General features: G+C 47.6%; 1 protein-coding gene across 5 annotated transcripts in view; it reads right to left on the bottom strand.

The window, feature by feature from the left end:
- POLG (DNA polymerase gamma, catalytic subunit) overlaps positions 1-18,965 on the bottom strand; it is a 110,871-nt gene that overhangs the window by 83,001 nt on the left and 8,905 nt on the right. For 4 of the 5 annotated variants that reach the window (XM_033921062.1, XM_033921061.1, XM_033921066.1 and 1 more), the window contains 3 exons: positions 16,322-16,468; positions 11,151-11,230; positions 5,977-6,159 (listed from right to left, as the gene is read on the bottom strand). In XM_033921062.1, the coding sequence (XP_033776953.1) occupies positions 5,977-6,159; positions 11,151-11,230; positions 16,322-16,468 (410 nt within the window). The remainder of the gene's footprint in view (positions 1-5,976; positions 6,160-11,150; positions 11,231-16,321; positions 16,469-18,965) is intronic. The other variant, XM_033921064.1, reaches the window with a different exon arrangement.

Raw genomic sequence — 18,965 nt, 5'->3', positions numbered from 1 at the left:
TGAGAAGGCTTGACAGGAGCTGGCTTAGGCTTTGGTCTGACAATGGAAGCAAAAGATTTTTCATGTTCAGACAATTAGTCTGAACATTAAAAATCATGAAAAACAGGTAGTGGATGCCTGGAATGCGCTCCCGAGAGAGGTGGTGGAGAGTAAAACTGTGACCAAGTTCAAAGAAGCGTGGGATGAACACAGAAGATTTAGAATCAGAAAATAATATTACTGCCCAGTTACTGGGCAGACTTGCACGGTCTGTGTATGTGTATGGCCGTTTGGTGGAGGATGGGCAGGGGAGGGCTTCAATGGCTGGGAGAAACATAGAAACATAGAAACATAGAAGGTGACGGCAGATAAGGGCCAAGGCCCATCAAGTCTGCCCACATCAATGACCCTCCCCTACCTCTCTTTGCGAAGAGATCCCACCTCTCGATCCCATTTAGCTTTAAAATCAGGCACACTGCTGGCCTCAATCACCTGCATCGGAAGACCATTCCATCGATCCACCACCCTCTCGGTGAAGAAGTATTTCCTGGTGTCGCCATGTAATGTCCCTCCCCTGATTTTCCATGGATGCCCTCGTGTTGACGTGGGTTCCTTGAAGAAGAAGATATCCTCCCCCACCTCGATACGGCGTGTGAGGTACTTGAATGTCTCGATCATGTCCCCCCTCTCCCTGCGTTCCTCAAGGGAGTAGAGCTGCAGTTTATTCAGCCGTTCCTCATACGGGAGATCCCTGAGCCCCGTGACCATCCGTGTGGCCATTCGCTGGACCGACTCAAGTCTCAGCACATCTTTGCGGTAATGTGGTCTCCAGAATTGTACACAGTATTCCAGATGGGGTCTCACCATGGACCTATACAATGGCATTATGACTTCGGGCTTACGGCTAACGAAACTCCTTCGTATGCAACCCATGATTTGTCTGGCCTTAGATGAAGCTTTCTCCACCTGAGTTGCATTCTTCATGTCCTCACTGATGATTACCCCTAAGTCTCGTTCCGCTACAGTTCTCTCTAGGATCTCACCATTAAGAGTGTAAGTCTTACATGGATTTCTGTTGCCTAAGTGCATGACCTTGCATTTTTTGGCATTGAAGTTTAGTTGCCAGGTCCTGGACCAATTCTCCAGTAGGAGGAGGTCGTGTGCCATACTATCGGTCTTGGATTTGTTGTCAGGTCCTGTTGTGTTCTTGTCCACTATATTGTAGATGGGCTGGAGTAAGTCTTAACAGAGATTTCGGCAGTTGGAACCCAAGGGGAAAATAAAGATTTTCAGAAAGAAAAAAAAAAAAAATTTAAATTGAATCAGGTTGGGCAGACTAGATGGACCATTCGGGTCTTTATCTGCCGTCATCTACTATGTTACTATGTAATTTCTTTGTGGCTGCCTCGATAGATTCATCAAAGAGGTCACTGCCTGCACAAGGAATGTTAGCCAAGTAGTCCTGAAGATTAGGATCCATGTCAATGGTGCGAAGCCAGGCCAAGCGGTGCATTGCTACTGGGAAAGCAGTTGCCCTGGCTGACAACTCGAAGGCATCAAAAGAAGACTTGAAAAGATGTAATCTGAGTTGTGACAGAGTAGAGATGACTTCTTGGAATTCGAAGTGCTTCTGAGTATCTAAATAGTTGAGAAATTTAGGGAGATCAATGAGAAACTTGAGATAAATTACAAAATTAAAATTATAATTCAGGAATTTGGAGGACATCATAGCATTTTGATAAAGGCGACGTCAAACTTGTCCATAGTTTTCCCTTCCCTTCCAGGAGGAACGGTAGCATAAACTCTGGAAGGATGGGATCTTTTCAAGGAGGACTCCACAAGCAGGGATTAGTGAGACAACTGCGAATTCTCAAATCCTTTGCAATGCAGTTTTATAACTGGAGTCCAATTTGCCAGGAACAGCAGAAATTGTATAAGGAGTCTCCAGGCATCATGCAAAAGTCTGTGACAAGCTTGTGAAGAGGATGCTTAAGTGACTCTGCAGGAGGCTGAGGAACATGCATGACCTCGAGATACTCCTTAGAGTATTTAGAACCAGCATCCAATTGAAGTTCCAGGTCATCAGCCATTTGGCGAAGAAAAGAAGAGAAAGACAGCTGATCCGCCAATGCCTTGCCTCGAAAGGGACTCGATGACCTCGAGGCGGCCTGGGTCAAAGATGAAGCCTCACCGGGGAAATAATCCTCAAAAGAATAAGGAGACTTGGTTGAGGCAATGGAAACCGTTGAGTCCTCAAGGTCTGGAAACGGAGACCTCGAACAAGAGGCTGGTGGTCTGGAACAGCTGGAAGGTGTGGATCGAGGCTTAGATGAAGAAGGGCGCTCTTTGGAAGAAGAGCTATGCCTCGAGGAAGGCCTTGATCGACGACGAGAGTGGTGCTTAGAAGCAGGTCTCGAAGGTCGAGGAGACTTCGCCCCAGAGATAGAAGCAGGCATTGCTACCAATGAATGGATAGGGCTAGAAGCTGTAGATCGAAGCTCAGAAGGCTTGATGGAGGAATCTCGAAGCACTCCCAAAGACTCTGCTCCTTGTATGGAGTGTGAGGATTCCTGTCGAGGCACTCGCAAATAATCTACTCCTGACTTGTGCATAGATGCCAGACCAGACACTCGCAAAGACTCTACTCCCTGCATAGAGTGTGAAGTTTCAGCGTGAGGCTCGATCTCGCGGGAGTCTGCAGCTTGCCCAGGCTGGATTAGAGAAGACAGCTTCGGTATCATTTTGGTTAGGAACTGAACAAATTGATGTTCTAACATGGTCTGGAAGGAAGCCGGCAAGAATGGATCCGTGTCTGAAACTGGACCACCTGCTACGGCTAAAGGCTCCAAAGTGGCATTGGAAATGTGCTTTGAGTTAGAAGTCTTAGAAAGCTTGAGGACCACTGCTGGAACTTTCTGCTGAGCTATCTGACCTGAGGATTCAGGGGAAGATATAGTAGGTGTACTCGAGCTGAGAGACGTCCCAAACGAGGAAGGTCTGTTGAGGCTCGAGGTCAGAGTCGTGAAAGCAGGAGGACCCTCGGTGGAACGGAGGCCGCTTTCGAAGTCGAGGGTGTGACTGAAGAGTCCATCCCGAAGAGTCCCTCATGACGAAGTCCATCCTCTCTATTTTCTCTTGATTCTCCAGCCATAGGTCCATGTCCCTGGTGTATGCCCATCTCTCCTGCCGCAGATTCGTATCCTTCGTTCTCGCTGCTGTGTCATCCATTTCTTCGTGGTGGTTGTCTGTTGGGTGGTCCACACTCTCTGTAGGTGTCTTTCAGCAATTCCACTGTTGCTGGTGATTTTCCACGGCCTCCCTGTATGCCTCCTCTATGAACTTTTCCAGCTCTCGGACTTCTTCCTCGATGGTGTCCTCTGTATTGGTGTTCGTTGTGTCCTCTGTCTCGATGTTCTCTGTCTTCCTCCTCCATTACTTTAAGTGCCTCCAGTTCCAGTATTCTGCCCTCCAGGAGTCCGACTTGTTTTTTCAGGTTCTCCAGTTCTCTGCATCGAGCACATACGTAAGACCGCCTCTTGTCATACATGTTTCTCTTGACTATACTGTAAGCTTCCTCTGTTTTATGAGTCTATACAATGCAGGATATGCCTGGCAGTGCTTTAAAATGCTGATCTCTGACGTTGGAGAAGGTAGTGAAATCTTCTTGAGTACAAAACAGGACAGAGAACTATTACCTTGTTCAAGCACAAATGAGTTAATTGGCTCCTGGCACTTAGCTTATAGGAGAAAGTCCAATCCAATTACTTTAAAGCATGTATTTAAGATTCCTCCCAGCGGCAACCATAGCAGTCATCAATGCTGTTTGCCAGCCGTCAGAAGGAAGAGGGAGTCAGGAGTCAGTGGCGCATTTGGACTGCGATCAGCCCTGCCTTTGGTCCCAGTCCTGGTCCCGTTAAATCAGCTAGCAATGAAGAAGCCAGACGCCACTGGGGCCTTCCTTCTTGCCAAATTTCTAGAGGCTCTGCTGCTCTCGATCCCACCCCCCTCTCAAGTTACTTCCCGATTTTGAGGGGCGGGATCGAGACTGGGGCCTTGTTCTGAATATGTTAGCTTTGAGATATATATGCATTACAGATATTTGTATTATGTTTAATGACTTACGAGATAGCTGATGGAAAGGGAGGGTGAGCAGTCTTTATAGATTGGCTCACCATGATAACCCAAATTTCTAACTTGGTTTATATCTGAGTCAACGTTTTTACCTTTTTTTGAAAGGAAAAAAGGATGCCTAGGTTTATATTCGAGTATATATGGTACATTTTCTAAAAGTGATTCAAATCAGTTCTTTTAGGCAATTATTCCATTTTCAGTCAAATGCACCAGGTGCAGAAATTAATTTTAAAAGGAGTCAGAGGCTCTCAGACGTGTTTCACTGGATTCATAGGGCTCACTTGCAGCATAGTTTTTGCGTCAATAGCACCTAACACACACATAAAGTGAATCAAGGGTTCTTCCTAGCCTGTGCAGAATTATTACTGATGACATATAAGCAGGAGTACCAGAGTGCAAAGGCAGTAAAGATTTTCTTTAAGACATCAGAACATCACTGTCAAGTAACACCCAACTCGTACAATCTTTACTATTTTAACTGGCCAAGTAATTAGTGTTGTCTGATGTATTGTTATGGGGAATTGAAAGATGACTCTAATCTGGCCAATCAAAAGCTGAAAGATCCAAATGTTACACCTCAGTTCTTCACATCAAAAATAGTTCTTGGAACAAACACTTCCTGGCAGGTCAGAAAACAGTTCTAATGGGACTATTAAAGGAAGCTACAGCTTGCTGTAAAAAAAAAAAAAACCAACAAGAAAACATCCCACAAAGCTGTGCATGAGCAACCTGCAAGTGCTACATGACAGGAAGTAAGGTGAGAAGCTCTGGCGACAGATAAGCTGCGATTGGCAGAGAGAGAGCAGTCCTCACATGAGGACATCTCAGCGCTCTTTTATGTAACTAGTGAAGAAAAAGAAGGGGGAGAGGGAAGCAAGAAAGCCGCACAGTGTTATCTGCTTTTTCTCACTTCCACATTCAACTGTGACTTTTTAAACTCGTCTGTGAACTCCATTTGCAGAAACAAGATGGCCATGTTTCTCATATTTATTGGGATTACCGCTTATACTCGAATTGAAGTCGATCTGAATATAAGTCGAGACCCCCATTCCCCCCTAAAGGAGGAAAAATGGTTGACTCGAATATAAGAGGGGGGCTTAATATTCAAGTGCCATGCCAGGATCTGCACCCAGTGTCCCCTCCCTCACGCCCTCCCCTACCAGGTTCTGCACTCAGCCCCCTTCCCTCCCTGCCCTGCACTCAGTCCCATTCCCTACCAGGCTGTGAACCAAACCCCCTTCCCTTCCAGGCTCTGTACCCTGTCCCACCTTCCTTCACTGTACCCTCTTCCCACTAAAAAGACTACAGGCAAACCTCATCAGTGATGTCACAATGGTTTTATTGTCCCGTACTCCCCTCTGCCCTCTAACCCAGCCAACAGATTAACCCTTCCCCTTAACTGAAACCACCTAGTGGTAGGCTGGGACAAAAGGGATCCCTCCCGTCTCCTGCCCCTGCCGACACTAACAATTACCACCCTCCCTCCTTCGCGTACCTTTTCCCTGGTGGTCCAGCGTGTATCCCGCGCTGAAATCCTCCTGCAGATTGTGAAGGTAGTAGTCAGCAGTGCACCTGGGCCGACATGCAGGAGCAAGCTTTTTGTGCTCCCGGCTGACCCTGCACTCCTCCTTGATAGGCTACCGCGAGAACCACAAATCCTGCGAGAACTAAGAGAGGGAAGGGGGGAGGGTGGTAATTGTTAGTGTCGGCCGGGGCAGGAGATGGGAGGGATCCCTCCTGTCCCAGCCTAAGACAGGCCCTCAGGAAGTCCGGGAGGGTTTCGGGTGGTCACTGGGAGGATGACCCGAATATAGGATGAGACCCCCATTTTTCTGGCCCCAAAATCTCATCCTAGTAACACTGTACCTGTGGTCAGACAGTAGCTGGCAGGCATCATTTGCCAGGTTCATGAGAGATTTCTTCATCTCCTTCTGCAGCTCTTCATAAGTGCTCTGGGCTTCATCAAGGTACCGCTCCCAATTCTGATTGACAGGCAGGTAAGACACACCCATTTCAAGCATACCAGCAAATGTCACAGGATGGGGGCATCTATGGAAAAAAAAGAACCGCTGATTAAGACAAACAGATAGATTTGCAACTCTTAGGAAATTAGGACACCTGTTAGTGACATGATTGTCACTTCCTTCCACTAGTGGGTTCTTGTTTATGACTCTATCCACATGGAATAAATTGCCTCTCTTTGTGGTCTCAATTTTCATACAAATAATTTAGGACAGGTCTTTACTCTTAAGACTTTTTTACCCAGGCTCTGGTGGGCAACAAATTCTCTGAGGCACCAACATTTCAAAATGACTGGAGTGCCAAACACAATTTAAATCATCCCTTCCTGGATACAGTGAAGGAGCTTGATCAGTATTGATGATGCCCATGAACACTAACATCCAGAGGGATGACACTAATTTGGGCAACTTTATCTTCCCCTTCCTACTCTCTCCGTGTTCATTGCGGCGCCGAACAGTTGAAACATAGAAACATAGAAAGATGACGGCAGAAAAGGGCTATAGCATACTTGATGGGCTATAGCCCTTTTTTGCCGTCATCTTTCTATGTTTCTATGTTTCTTTGCTTAAGAAACCGATTTTTGAGGGTGCCAAATGCACACATAAGCTCAAGGTGTAGAAAGCCTCAGAGAGCCGAAGAGAGTAGAGATCACCTTATCCAAATATCCTTTCTTGCTTAGGTGTTCCCTTTCAAGAGCCAAGTCATAAGACAAAAGGGACCCAGATCGAACATGGGAATGGGACCCTGAGTCAGAAGACCAAGCGACAGGGGCAGAGGAAGAGGATCTGCCACGAGAAGACAAACCAGATCCATGTATCACGGGCGCCTGGGACAGTGCGGAGCCACCAGGATCATGCGGCCTGCATGCTGAGCAATGCTAAGAAGAACTCTGCCCACCAGTGGCCATGGAGGAAAGACATGCAGCAGGATGTCCGTCGGCCAAGCCTGCAAAAACTCCAAGATGTGAGGCAAAGAAGCACAAAGGGAAACCACACCATGTGTGGAACACCACTCCTCAAAGAGATGCCAAACTCGCACATAAGCCAGAGAGGTGGAAAGTCTCCGGGAACCCAAGAGAGTAGAGATCACTGTATCCAAATATCCTTTCTTACTTTGGTGTTCCCTTTCAAAAGCCAACGCAGCCACCTCAAAACTTTATTTAAGAGGAGACTCCATCTTACGGTTCTGTGGGTCTCTCAAGGCCGAACCACCTTCTACCGGTACCGTATGCCTACGAGCAATGGCTGAGACCAAAGCATCAACCACAGGAGACTTAAAGATATCCCTCTCCACATCAAGAATGGGTTAGAGCCAAGCCATGGACCACGCCAAGCGAAAAGGCACGTCCAGAGTCTTCCACTGAGTGTGCAGTACATCCTGAACGTCCTGATGCATAGGAAAAGAACAGGAGGCCGATCAGATCCCCCGAAGCAGAGGGTCCACAACTCAATGGGGATCCTTAGCTTCTTCCTCAAATCGCAAAATCGAAGACACTTGAAGAATAAACTCCTGCAGCTCTTCCTGGTGAAAAATGTGCATGACCAAAGCATCCACTGGCGGCTCAAAAACCCAAACGTCCACGTCACCTGCCCCCCTCCTCCTCCCCCCCCCCCCCCCGAGAGGAACTTGGGGGGTCCAAGTCCTGATTAGGCGAAACCATGTCAGCAAAGAAAAAATCCTCATCCCAAGAAACCCATGGATGCTTGGACAGAGGCAAGGAGGGCTGCACAGCAGCAGATGTAGAAGGTAAAGACATCCCTGAAGAACCAGAGATCCCCGGGGAAGAAGCAGGACCCCCAGTCGCCTGCAAATAAGCCTTGTACATGGCCAAAACAAAAATCAGGGGCAAAACTCCTTGATGGCAAAAAGGCACTCACTGCAGGTGCAGAAGACACACCTAAGACCTGTTCCTGTCTCTTTAAAATAGGAAGTAAGTCACCTGAGGCCACAGGTAAAATGGCGAAGCTTCCCGCCAAAACCGAAGAAAACCCCACTGAAAAAACTCCCCCGAGGTCTGTAGTGGCAAAAAAGCCAGGCTGGGCCCAGTTGCTAAAGCAGAACTGCAGGCAGCAGCAGCTATAGCAGTAAGGAAATCCCTAGCACTATCGGTGGTAAGAGATACCTATTTTTCCTGACCATCAGTGGCTGAGGTAATTCCTGTGTGGACAGTAGGGGAAACCCGGGTTCTCCACTACCTACGAGAATGCTGACGTGAATGCACGTGTGAAGAGGAACTCTGCTTGCCGGCGGACAAGGATTCCCTCTCACAGTGGCCAAAGATCTTCGTGCACACGCCGGCAGCATCCATCACTCATTGGACACACAATGAGTACTTTTTCAGTTTCTTTAAAGTGCTCATTGTGAATTGCTAAGAAAGAAAAGAAAAAACTGCCGGTTAACAATAAAAGCCAATTAAGCACAGTTAAAAACTTCCTTTCAGATTGGCACTACCTCAGTAAAAACTTTAACTAACAAAGTAAAAACTTTAACTAACAAAAGTAAAGTAAAAACTTTAACTAACAAAAGAGCAAACCCCACAGGCTCTCAAAGCTGTAGTCTTTGCCTAAACTGTGGCAAGCGTACAGCTGAGGCTTCTCTAATTAAAATTTGGGGAGGTGAGGGAAAAGAGGGAAGGTATTCGGCCTCCCGAGTGTGGTACCCCTGAGGTTGGATGGTCCCCTGAAAGGGACAATAAAAGCCACTAGTCCGATTCAACAGGCCCTAACTAGCAAAAGGAGAGACTGCATAGGCTTACCACCTCCACCTGCTGGAGACTGAGAACAGACTGATTGTAGATGGGGCTGCACAGCCCACTTGTACTACAGCCAAAAGTCATTGTCTCAGTCTCCACCTGCTGGCAGAGGAGTGTAAACCCATCTGTTCTATGCTGGTCTGGAGGGATGATAAAGAACTAGACATTTTGTAATGAGTGGATCATCATATTAATTTTTTTAAGGGGTTTTACCAGAGATTAACCCTCTTGCTTTGGCCATGGTTACAGAAGCATTCTTTCCCCAATTGAGTCAAGTGATAAGAGTATTATCCATCCATCCCCATGTTGCACAGGTTCTCATCCTAAACTATGAAATCAAGAAGAGATTATGCTGTGCTCAAGGCTCAGACCCTAAGCTTAAGATGAAATGTAAAGAAGCCTGCGTAGTGCCAAGAGCATTATAACAAGCATTATAACCACATAGGGTGTAAGGGAGACAGGGCTTCCAAACTGCACCCTGTCCATTGTCTACAGTGGGCAGGGCACAGGGTGCGATTCTGACTCAGACATGCCTGACGGAAGCTAAGAAGGGTGGTTTAGAGCACAGCCAAATGTAAAAGCTTGCAAAAGAGGCATATTCACTTTTGCAAAGATACAGAGGACCTTGGAGATATAAATAATCCAGTGTGAAAGAAGCTTAACTGTTTGAATAAGCAAATACTTTCTGCCAGAAATTTTTCCAGAGGCTAAAATATGTGCACCAATTTATCGTCAAAATTCTTACAGTAAATCAGGGGTGTCAAAGTCCCTTCTTGAGGGCTGAAATACAGTTGGGTTTTCAGGATTTCCCCAATGAATATGCATGAAATCAATTTGCATGCACTGCTTTCATTGTATACTAATAGATCTCATGCATATTCATTGGGGAAATCCTGAAAACCTGACTGGATTGCGGCCCTCGAGGAGGGACTATTTTTTATACCCCTGCAGTAAATGGTGGTCTACATCTATTCCACACAGGACTCACATTCTGTGCAATTCTTAAGTACAGGTATAAGACGACTGGGACAGTGAAAGGAATCAAGAATTTCAGTCAATCCTTGGTTTTTAAATTTTCTCAACTATGGAATGAATTTCCTCTGGTCCTTTTCAACTTTTTCGCAAATCTTTAAAAACTATTTTATTTGCCAAACACTTCGGAACTCAGTCACATTAATATTTCCTGACCATTACTTTTTTTTACCGTATTTTTCACTCCATTAGACGCTTCAGATCATAAGACGCACCCTAGATTTAAAGGAGGAAAGCAAGAAAAAAAACATTCTGAACCAAATTATCCCTGCCAGGCTCTGCACCCAACCCCATACTCCTTGCCAAGCTCTGCACCCTGTTCCCCCTCCCTGCCAGGCTCTGTACGCTGTCCTCCCTCTGGTGGTCTAGTGGTAGGCCAGGACAGGGCAGGCAGGGACAGGGAACAGGGCAGGTAGAGACAGGGCAAGCAGGCAGGTAGGGACGGGACAAGGTGGGTGGGTGGGTGGGTAGGTAGGCAGGCAGGCTGGCCTCCCTCCCCCAGGCAGGCCTCAGGAGGCAGCAGAAAAGCCCTGGCCTCTCCCTCCTCCTTCCCTATTTTTAATTCGGCAGGGCAGGCAGGTAAGTCCCAACCTCTCCCTCCTCCCTCCCTACCCCCCCCCCCAGGCAAGCAGCAGGCAGGCCCCGGCCTCTTCCTCCTCATCCCCCAGGCAGGCGACAGGCAGGTCCTGGCCCTCTTCCTTCTCCCTGATGCCTCCCGCGCATACCTTTTTTTTTTTTTTTTAAACTTCTAGACGCGGCGCCTCACTGAGAGCGGCGCACCAGGCTGGATGCCTGGTTCCCGCTGCTTCCTCCGAGAACTGCCGGCTACCTTCTCTTCCGTTCTCTTGCATAGCGGTGCAGGGACCAGGCAGGCAACCTGGTGAGCCGCTACGCAAGAGAACGGAAGAGAAGGTAGCCGGCAGTTCTCGGAGGAAGCGGCGGGAATCAGGCAGCCAGCCAGCCTTGTGCGCCGCATCCAGCGAGAGTATCAGAATAAGGTAACGGGGAGGGGGGGCGCTTTGGGTAATTGCTCCATAAGATGCACCCTAATTCCCACCCACTTTTTGGGGAAAAAAGTGCATCTAATGGAGCGAAAAATACGATAATTGTTTTTTTTAAATTTACTGTTAACCGAGTCGAGCTCCATTTTGATTGAAGACCCGTATACAAAGCTAAGTTTTAGTTTAATGGAGCTATGGACAGTGGGGAGGGAGCAGGTGCTTCTGGTCCTCACCTCTCCATGAAGAGCGGGAGCTGCTCCTGAAAGACCTCATGTGTTGCCTGGACGTCCAAGGCACAATACCTCATTAGATTCTGCACAAAAAACAATTGTTGAGCAAGATGATTTAAAATAAGCAAAATGAAAAATAGAACACCTAGCATGAAACTCAAACTATTAACATGGAGTTGAGAGGGGGGTAGAAAGGTGAGTAAGAGGGCTACATGGGTGAAGCGTGTGTACATATCATATTCTCTTGCCTCTTTCTATTCCCCGCAAACAAAATACAAATCAAGGGCAAGAGTACATAAGAATTGCCATACTGGGACAGACTGGAGGTCCATCAAGTCCAGTATCCTGTTTCTAACAGAGGTCACAAGTACCTGGCAAGAGCCCAAGGAGTCAACCAAAGTTTAGGAAATGCACTGCCTTAGTGCTAAGTCCTGAAACAATCTTTATCGCTTCTACCCTGACACCAGGCATAAGAACATAAGACTAGCCTTACTGGGTCAACCCAATGGTCCATCAAGCCCAGTAACCCATTCTCACGGTGGCCAATCCAGGTCACTAGTACCTGGCCAAAACCCAAAAAGTAGCAACATCCCATGGCAAGCAGAAGCTTCCCCCATGTCTTAATAACAGACTATGGACTTTTCCTCCAGGAATTTGGTCAAACCTTTCTTAAACTCAGCTAGGCAGCACTTCCTCTACATTAATCCCTAGCCAAATGGAGGAGCAGCCTAGTGGTTAGAGCACAAGGGGGACACCCAGGGAAACCTGCTTCATTTCCTGCTGCTGCATCTTGTGATCTCAGGCATGTCACTTAACCCTCCATTGCTTCAGTTATAAACTTAGGGACCCCTTTAGTAAACTGTGCTAAGCACTAACGTACATTTAACACAAGAAAAAAAGGTTGCACACAAAATGTGTTAAAGCATTTTGCAGTAGTTTGCTTCTTAGCGTGTGTTAATCAGGCAGGTTTGGGGGTTTAAAAAAATATTTTTGAGGAGGTGACCTATTAGGAGAACGGGCATGGATGTGTTAACTAGCTAGTGCATTTGCATTACCTTGTGCAAACTAAATAATGCAGCGTATGACCTGCAAAATAAATTAAATAAAAGCCTGGAGTCGGGAAGGCATCAACCAGGAGGGAGCTATTTGTCCATGTCTCATTCTCAAAGCAGAATATTCGATGACGTCTGAATCCTAGAAGAGTTAAAGCAGAAATTTGCTGCTCACCACCTGTGCTGTACAGTATTTAAAACATGGACTGATAAAATAAGATAACTGATTGTAAAACTGAAAAAAATCGAGTCATACAGTTTAAGCTATGACCTTGTGTCGGTGGCATCTCGATGTTTTGGCTTTGGGACATCAGGGTAACAGAAAGAATGAGGATAAAACACTGCAGAAATATTTTTAAGTAATAGCTATGTATAAGGTTCAGGATGAACTTCAGTTCCCACTACAGTCACTGAAAACCAGCATAACAATTATTTAAAATCATGCCCTTTCTTAGTAAATTGCACAAATATAACTGTTGTCAAACTGATCATTGGTACTTAGTACACGAAATGTATAAGGCCTTATCCAGAAAAAAAAAGGCCTGGCTTTTATGCTGTAGTAAATTCAAGCTTAGCACGGAAAAGATTTTGCTGCAGCTTAGTAAAAGGGACTGTGAGCCTTTGGGGGTCAGGGAAATAACTAGAGATGGCTGAGGGGAGATATGATTGAAGTCTACAAAATCCTGAGTGAAGTAGAATGGGGTACAAGTGGATCAAATTTATTAAAAATTTGATTAATCGCTTAATCAAAATTCTAAGCGATGCACAAAAATTAAAATTACAAATTTCGGGGGACAGAATTTGGACTAACCAGACAGAACAAACCAAATAAAAGGGAAAAAAAGAGGAAAGAAATACAATTGTTGATAGTAAATAAGACAAATAAGGAAAAAACAACAGGGAGGGTAAAAGCGGAAGACTTGAATTAAGTCAAAAAATAAAATTTGTTAAAAGATCCTAATCTAGCTTACTAACAGTCAAATGCATCTTTAAAAAGAAAGTACTGTATTTTAACTTGCTCTTGAATTTGTCAAGAAGGCGCTCTTCCCTTAAATAAATGGGGAGGGAATTCCATGTTTGGGGAAGATCGATTTTTCACTCCATCAAAAATTACAAAGACTAGGGGACATGCGATGAAACTGCAGGAAAATACTTTTTAAAACTAAAAGAGGAAATATTTTTTCACTCAGATAATAATTAAGCTCTGGAATGCGTTGCCAGAGAATGTGGTAAGAGCGGATTGCGTAGCTGGTTTTAAAAAAGGTTTGGACAAGTTCCTGGAGGAAAAGTCCATAAACTGCTGTTGAGACAGACATGGGAGAAGCCACTGCTTGCCCTGGATCGGTGACATGGAATGTTGCTACTATTTGGGTTGTTGCCAGGTACTGGTGACCTGGATTAACCACCATGAGAACAGGCTACTGTGCTTGATGGACCATTAGTTTGACCCAGTAAGGCTATTCTTATGTTCTAACTTATTGCCAGAGGTTGTGGTATGAGCAGATAGCGTAGCTGGTTTTAAGAAATGTTTGGACAAGTTCCTGGAGGAAAAGTCCATAGTCTGTTATTGAGAGAGACATAGGGGATGCCACTGCTTGTCCTGGATCGGTAGAATGGAATGTTGCTACTGTTTGGGTTTTGGCCAGGAACTGGTGACCTGGATTGGCCACCGTGAGAATGGGCTACTAGGCTTGATGGACTACTGGTCTGACTCAGTAAGACTGTTCTTATGTTCTTATCTGAAAGTAGCTCACTTTGATCTATCACTGAAAAGGGAAAAGGAATGGGACTTGACATGTCGCCTTTCTGTGGTTACACTCAAAGCAATTTACCTATTATATACTAGTATGTATTTCGTACTTGGGGCAACGAGTCACAAGGAGCTGCACTGGAAATCAAACCCAATTCGCTAGGTTCTCAGGCTGCAGCTGCATTAACCACTACAGCTGATGTATTTCGCGGATATAACGCGCGCGTTATACGTGATTTTACGTACCGCGCATACCCCTCGCGCATTATATGCCTGAGCGCGGTATACAAAAGTTTTTAAACATAGTTCCCACCCCGCCCGACGCCCGATTCACCCCCCCAGCAGGACCGCTCGCACCCCCACCCCGAACGACCGCTCGCACGCGCTCCCACCCGCACCCGCATCCACGATCGGAGCAAGAGGGAGCCCAAGCCCTCTTGCCCGGCCGACTCCCCGACGTCCGATACATCCCCCCCCCGGCAGGACCACTCGCACCCTCACCCCGAAGGACCGCCGACTCCCCAACAATATCGGGCCAGGAGGGAGCCCAAACCCTCCTGGCCACGGCGACCCCCTAACCCCACCCCGCACTACATTACGGGCAGGAGGGATCCCAGGCCCTCCTGCCCTCGACGCAAACCCCCTCCCCCCAACGACCGCCCCCCCCCAAGAACCTCCGCCCGTCCCCCAGCCGACCCGCGACCCCCCTGGCCGACCCCCACGACACCCCCACCCGCCTTCCCCGTACTTTGTGTAGTTGGGCCAGAAGGGAGCCCAAACCCTCCTGGCCACGGCGACCCCCTAACCCCACCCCGCACTACATTACGGGCAGGAGGGATCCCAGGCCCTCCTGCCCTCGACGCAAACCCCCCTCCCTCCAACGACCGCCCCCCCCCCCCAAGAACCTCCGACCGACCCGCGACCCCCCTGGCCGACCCCCCCACCCCCCTTCCCCGTACCTTTGGAAGTTGGCCGGACAGACGGGAGCCAAACCCGCCTGTCCGGCAGGCAGCCAACGAAGGAATGAGGCCGGATTGGCCCATCCGTCCTAAAGCTCCGCCTACTGGTGGGGCCTAAGGCGCGTGGGCCAATCAGAATAGGCCCTGGAGCCTTAGGTCCCACCTGGGGGCGCGGCCTGAGGCACATGGGCCAAACCCGACCATGTGTCTCAGGCCGCGCCCCCAGGTGGGACCTAAGGCTCCAGGGCCTATTCTGATTGGCCCACGCGCCTTAGGCCCCACCAGTAGGCGGAGCTTTAGGACGGATGGGCCAATCCGGCCTCATTCCTTCGTTGGCTGCCTGCCGGACAGGCGGGTTTGGCTCCCGTCTGTCCGGCCAACTTCCAAAGGTACGGGGAAGGGGGGTGGGGGGGTCGGCCAGGGGGGTCGCGGGTCGGTCGGAGGTTCTTGGGGGGGGGCGGTCGTTGGAGGGAGGGGGGTTTGCGTCGAGGGCAGGAGGGCCTGGGATCCCTCCTGCCCGTAATGTAGTGCGGGGTGGGGTTAGGGGGTCGCCGTGGCCAGGAGGGTTTGGGCTCCCTTCTGGCCCAACTACACAAAGTACGGGGAAGGCGGGTGGGGGTGTCGTGGGGGTCGGCCAGGGGGGTCGCGGGTCGGCTGGGGGACGGGCGGAGGTTCTTGGGGGGGGCGGTCGTTGGGGGGAGGGGGTTTGCGTCGAGGGCAGGAGGGCCTGGGATCCCTCCTGCCCGTAATGTAGTGCGGGGTGGGGTTAGGGGGTCGCCGTGGCCAGGAGGATTTGGGCTCCCTCCTGGCCCAATATTGTCGGGGAGTCGGCGGTCCTTCGGGGTGGGGGTGCGAGTGGTCCTGCCGAGGGGGGAGAAGAATCGGACGTCGAGGGGGGGCATCAGGCTTTCAGGATGGGGACAGGACTTCAAGGGGGGACAGGCAGATCTTCAAGGGGGACAGGCAGACCTGCAAGGGGGACAGGACTTCAAGGGGGGACAGGCAGACCTTCAAGGGGGGACAGGACTTCAAGGGGGACAGGCACGGAGAGGCGGGGCAGTGCACCGAAAGTCAGGGCGGGTGAACGGTGAGTCGGGGCAACCAGAGGAGAGTCGGGGCAGTGCACCGAAAGTCAGGGTGAGTCGGGGCAACCAGATGAGAGTCGGGGAGGGCGAAAGGAGAGTCGGGGTGGCCAGAGGAGAGTCGGGCAGCATGCGCGTTATATGCCTGAGCGCGGTATAGAAAAGTTTTTGTACATATCATCGTGATTTCTGCGCGCTATACCCCTGTGCGCGTTTTACAATGGTGCGCGTTATATCCGCGAAAATACGGTAAATCCCTAGAGGCCTGAACCTGACCTCAGTAACTTCGTATAAAATCTTATGGAAAAGTTTTGCGCCTTCCACATCTTACCTGAAATTCAATCCTGATCTCGGCCATGCTACCCTTCATGAACAGCTCCCGTTGCTCTTTGTCCAGAGGGGCTCCGCCAACATATAGGCTGTGCACATCTGCCAGATTGTTAATGCTGCTGATGTTCACCCAGTCCCAAGCAGCGATCTGCAGCCAGAAAACATGCACCGTAAACGCTGCTCTCAAACTGGATCATTTATAGCAGAAGGCATAAATCCCAACGCTCCTGTTGTACAGTAAAATGCACAACAGGCTGAGATTTGTACTGAGTTAAGTGTGAAAGCTGGTTTTCACATCATACCATGCCTCACAGTTCAGGGATTTTATATAACCAAAATCAAAAGAAAAACTGCAGAAGTAATGTCCATAATTCAGGATTTTATTCAGTCAATAAAAATGTAACATAAGATCCTAAGAAATGCCATACTGGGACAGACTGAAGGTCCATCAAGTCCAGTATCCTGTTTCCAACAGTGGCCAACCCAGGTCTCAAGTACCTAGCTAGATCCCAAGGAGAAAAACAGATTTTATGCTGCTTATCCTAAGAATAAGGAGAAATTAGGTCCTTACCTGCTAATTTTCTTTCTTTTAGTCCCTCCAGATCAGCACAGAAATGGATGGGTCCACGCTCCCCCGCCAGCAAGTGGAGACAGAGCAACAACCCCTGGCCACTACAGTAGAATCCACATATGCAATGAAAGGTGAGGACCCAACATGGTCTGTGTTTTCAACAAATTGTCTTCCTCAGGGGTCCAAAGATTTAAGGGTTCAATGGTTAAAAACAAATGTGGATGTAAAACAAAACTGCAGGAAAATCTGGTCATATAATTTCCATCCTTTGGTTGCAACCCTTTCGCTGCAGAATTGTTGGGTTCTCCTTTGTTATTTTATATAGCCAGGCACAGGCAGAGAGAGAATGAGCCTATCCTCACTTTCTCAAACATCCAACCGACCCTCACCCTACCACACTGCTCAGATTCGTCCAGTCATTCATATATGTAGTCTAGCTTGCACAATTAGAGGGAAATTTGTCTGTCATCTAGGCTAAGCCAGTTCAATCCCTATGAAACATGTGTTAGATTGTACAATTAGACAGTTTCCTCAAGGTAACTCTATGCACGGTTATCGCAACCCTATGAGGGTTAACTGTAACTATGTAATGTAATTTCTAACACAGAATGTTAATTTGTAACCCATTCTGAGCTCTCTGGGAAGGATGGGATATAAAACCAAATGAATAAATAAATATGAAGCCAAACATTAGGCTTTACTTTTGCGTTGAATTTTCAATGTAAAAAATGCGTTGTAATGAACGGTGTCAAAATGGGGCAGAAAGGGCAGATCTGTACAAAAACACACTTATTCGCCCATCTACACAGATCTGAAAAGGGGGTGAGGTTATGGGCGGGCCAAGGGCATTCCACACAGTGTTATTGAATTTGGAGAACCTGCAACAAAACTCATGCGCTGGGACTTACACCTGGTTTCAGATGGTGTTATCTCCTCACATTCAAAGCTGAGCAGGAAATCCCAGTGCTACGCTCTCTACCAAGGGCCTGATCCCAGAATACGGTCCAGTGCCAAATTGTTTGGTGCCGAATTTTGAGCCCTATTTATAGAAATTTCTCCCTTTAAGGCACACCGATATCAGTTGCCATGAGTGGTTGAATACTAGCACTTCCACAGGGGCACAGAATGCAAATTGGTCTTATGCATATTCATTGTGGATGTCCCGAAATCCAACTGGCTGCCAAAGGATCTGAGAAGTCTACTCCGGACAAAATGCAGTTCACGAGGATGTCATGACAATCACTTCTCTCCCGATTTCACTGCTGGTTAAATGAGAAAGTGTGATCTAGTGGTTACTGCAATGGGCTGAACATCACGGGACCCAGAGTTTAAATCTACATCCATCAGTGACAATCCTTGGGCAAATCCCTTTATCTCCTGCTGCGCAAGGTGCTCATTTGGATGGTAAGCTCCTGAAAATACTGGAAAGGTCGTCTGGAAATACAAATTATTATGCTGTTTATTTTAGAAGTGCTAGTAGAAGTTCCAATTTTATAAAGTCGGCAAACACACATTTGAAACAGTAAAATTTGCAAATTGCAAGGGGGTCTGGGAGGGGCTAGGCCAACCCAAATAAATGAACATTTTTTTCCCAACTCGGAAGGGGAGTGATTTGTCTGGGTCCTAACAGACCTGATACCTAGGACAGCGCTTCACTAAATAGACTAGGGAACATCACCCCCTTAATACCTCTCCCCCCTAAAAGCCAAACTAGCAAGGGGATACTGGGATCTCTCGACAGCTTCAAGAAAACTAAACGTTTATGTTTTTAAAATGGTTTGGGTAGATATTTATGTGCCTGTTTTGACTTAATGACATTTTCAGCGTTTATTTTTCTAAAATGGATGGACATCCTACAGATAAACAATGCATAAATTAAACATCCGCTTCTCAGTGTCTTTTAGACCAGGCTCTATGTCAGGAGATGAAAAAACTAGCAACACTTCAGATGTCCCATCCTGGGCGTCTAAAGTCTGCTCTAACATTCTTTCTAGAAGCCTCTCTGTTATTACTCTCAGTTAAGAACAAACCTGTTTAAATAAAGGATAAAATGTAAATCAACCTGCGATTATGG

This window comes from Geotrypetes seraphini, chromosome 14, assembly GCF_902459505.1.
Source record: "Geotrypetes seraphini chromosome 14, aGeoSer1.1, whole genome shotgun sequence".
NCBI lineage: Eukaryota > Metazoa > Chordata > Amphibia > Gymnophiona > Dermophiidae > Geotrypetes > Geotrypetes seraphini.
Note: the sequence above shows the minus strand (reverse complement) of the source record. Positions and strands in the feature narration are given on the sequence as shown.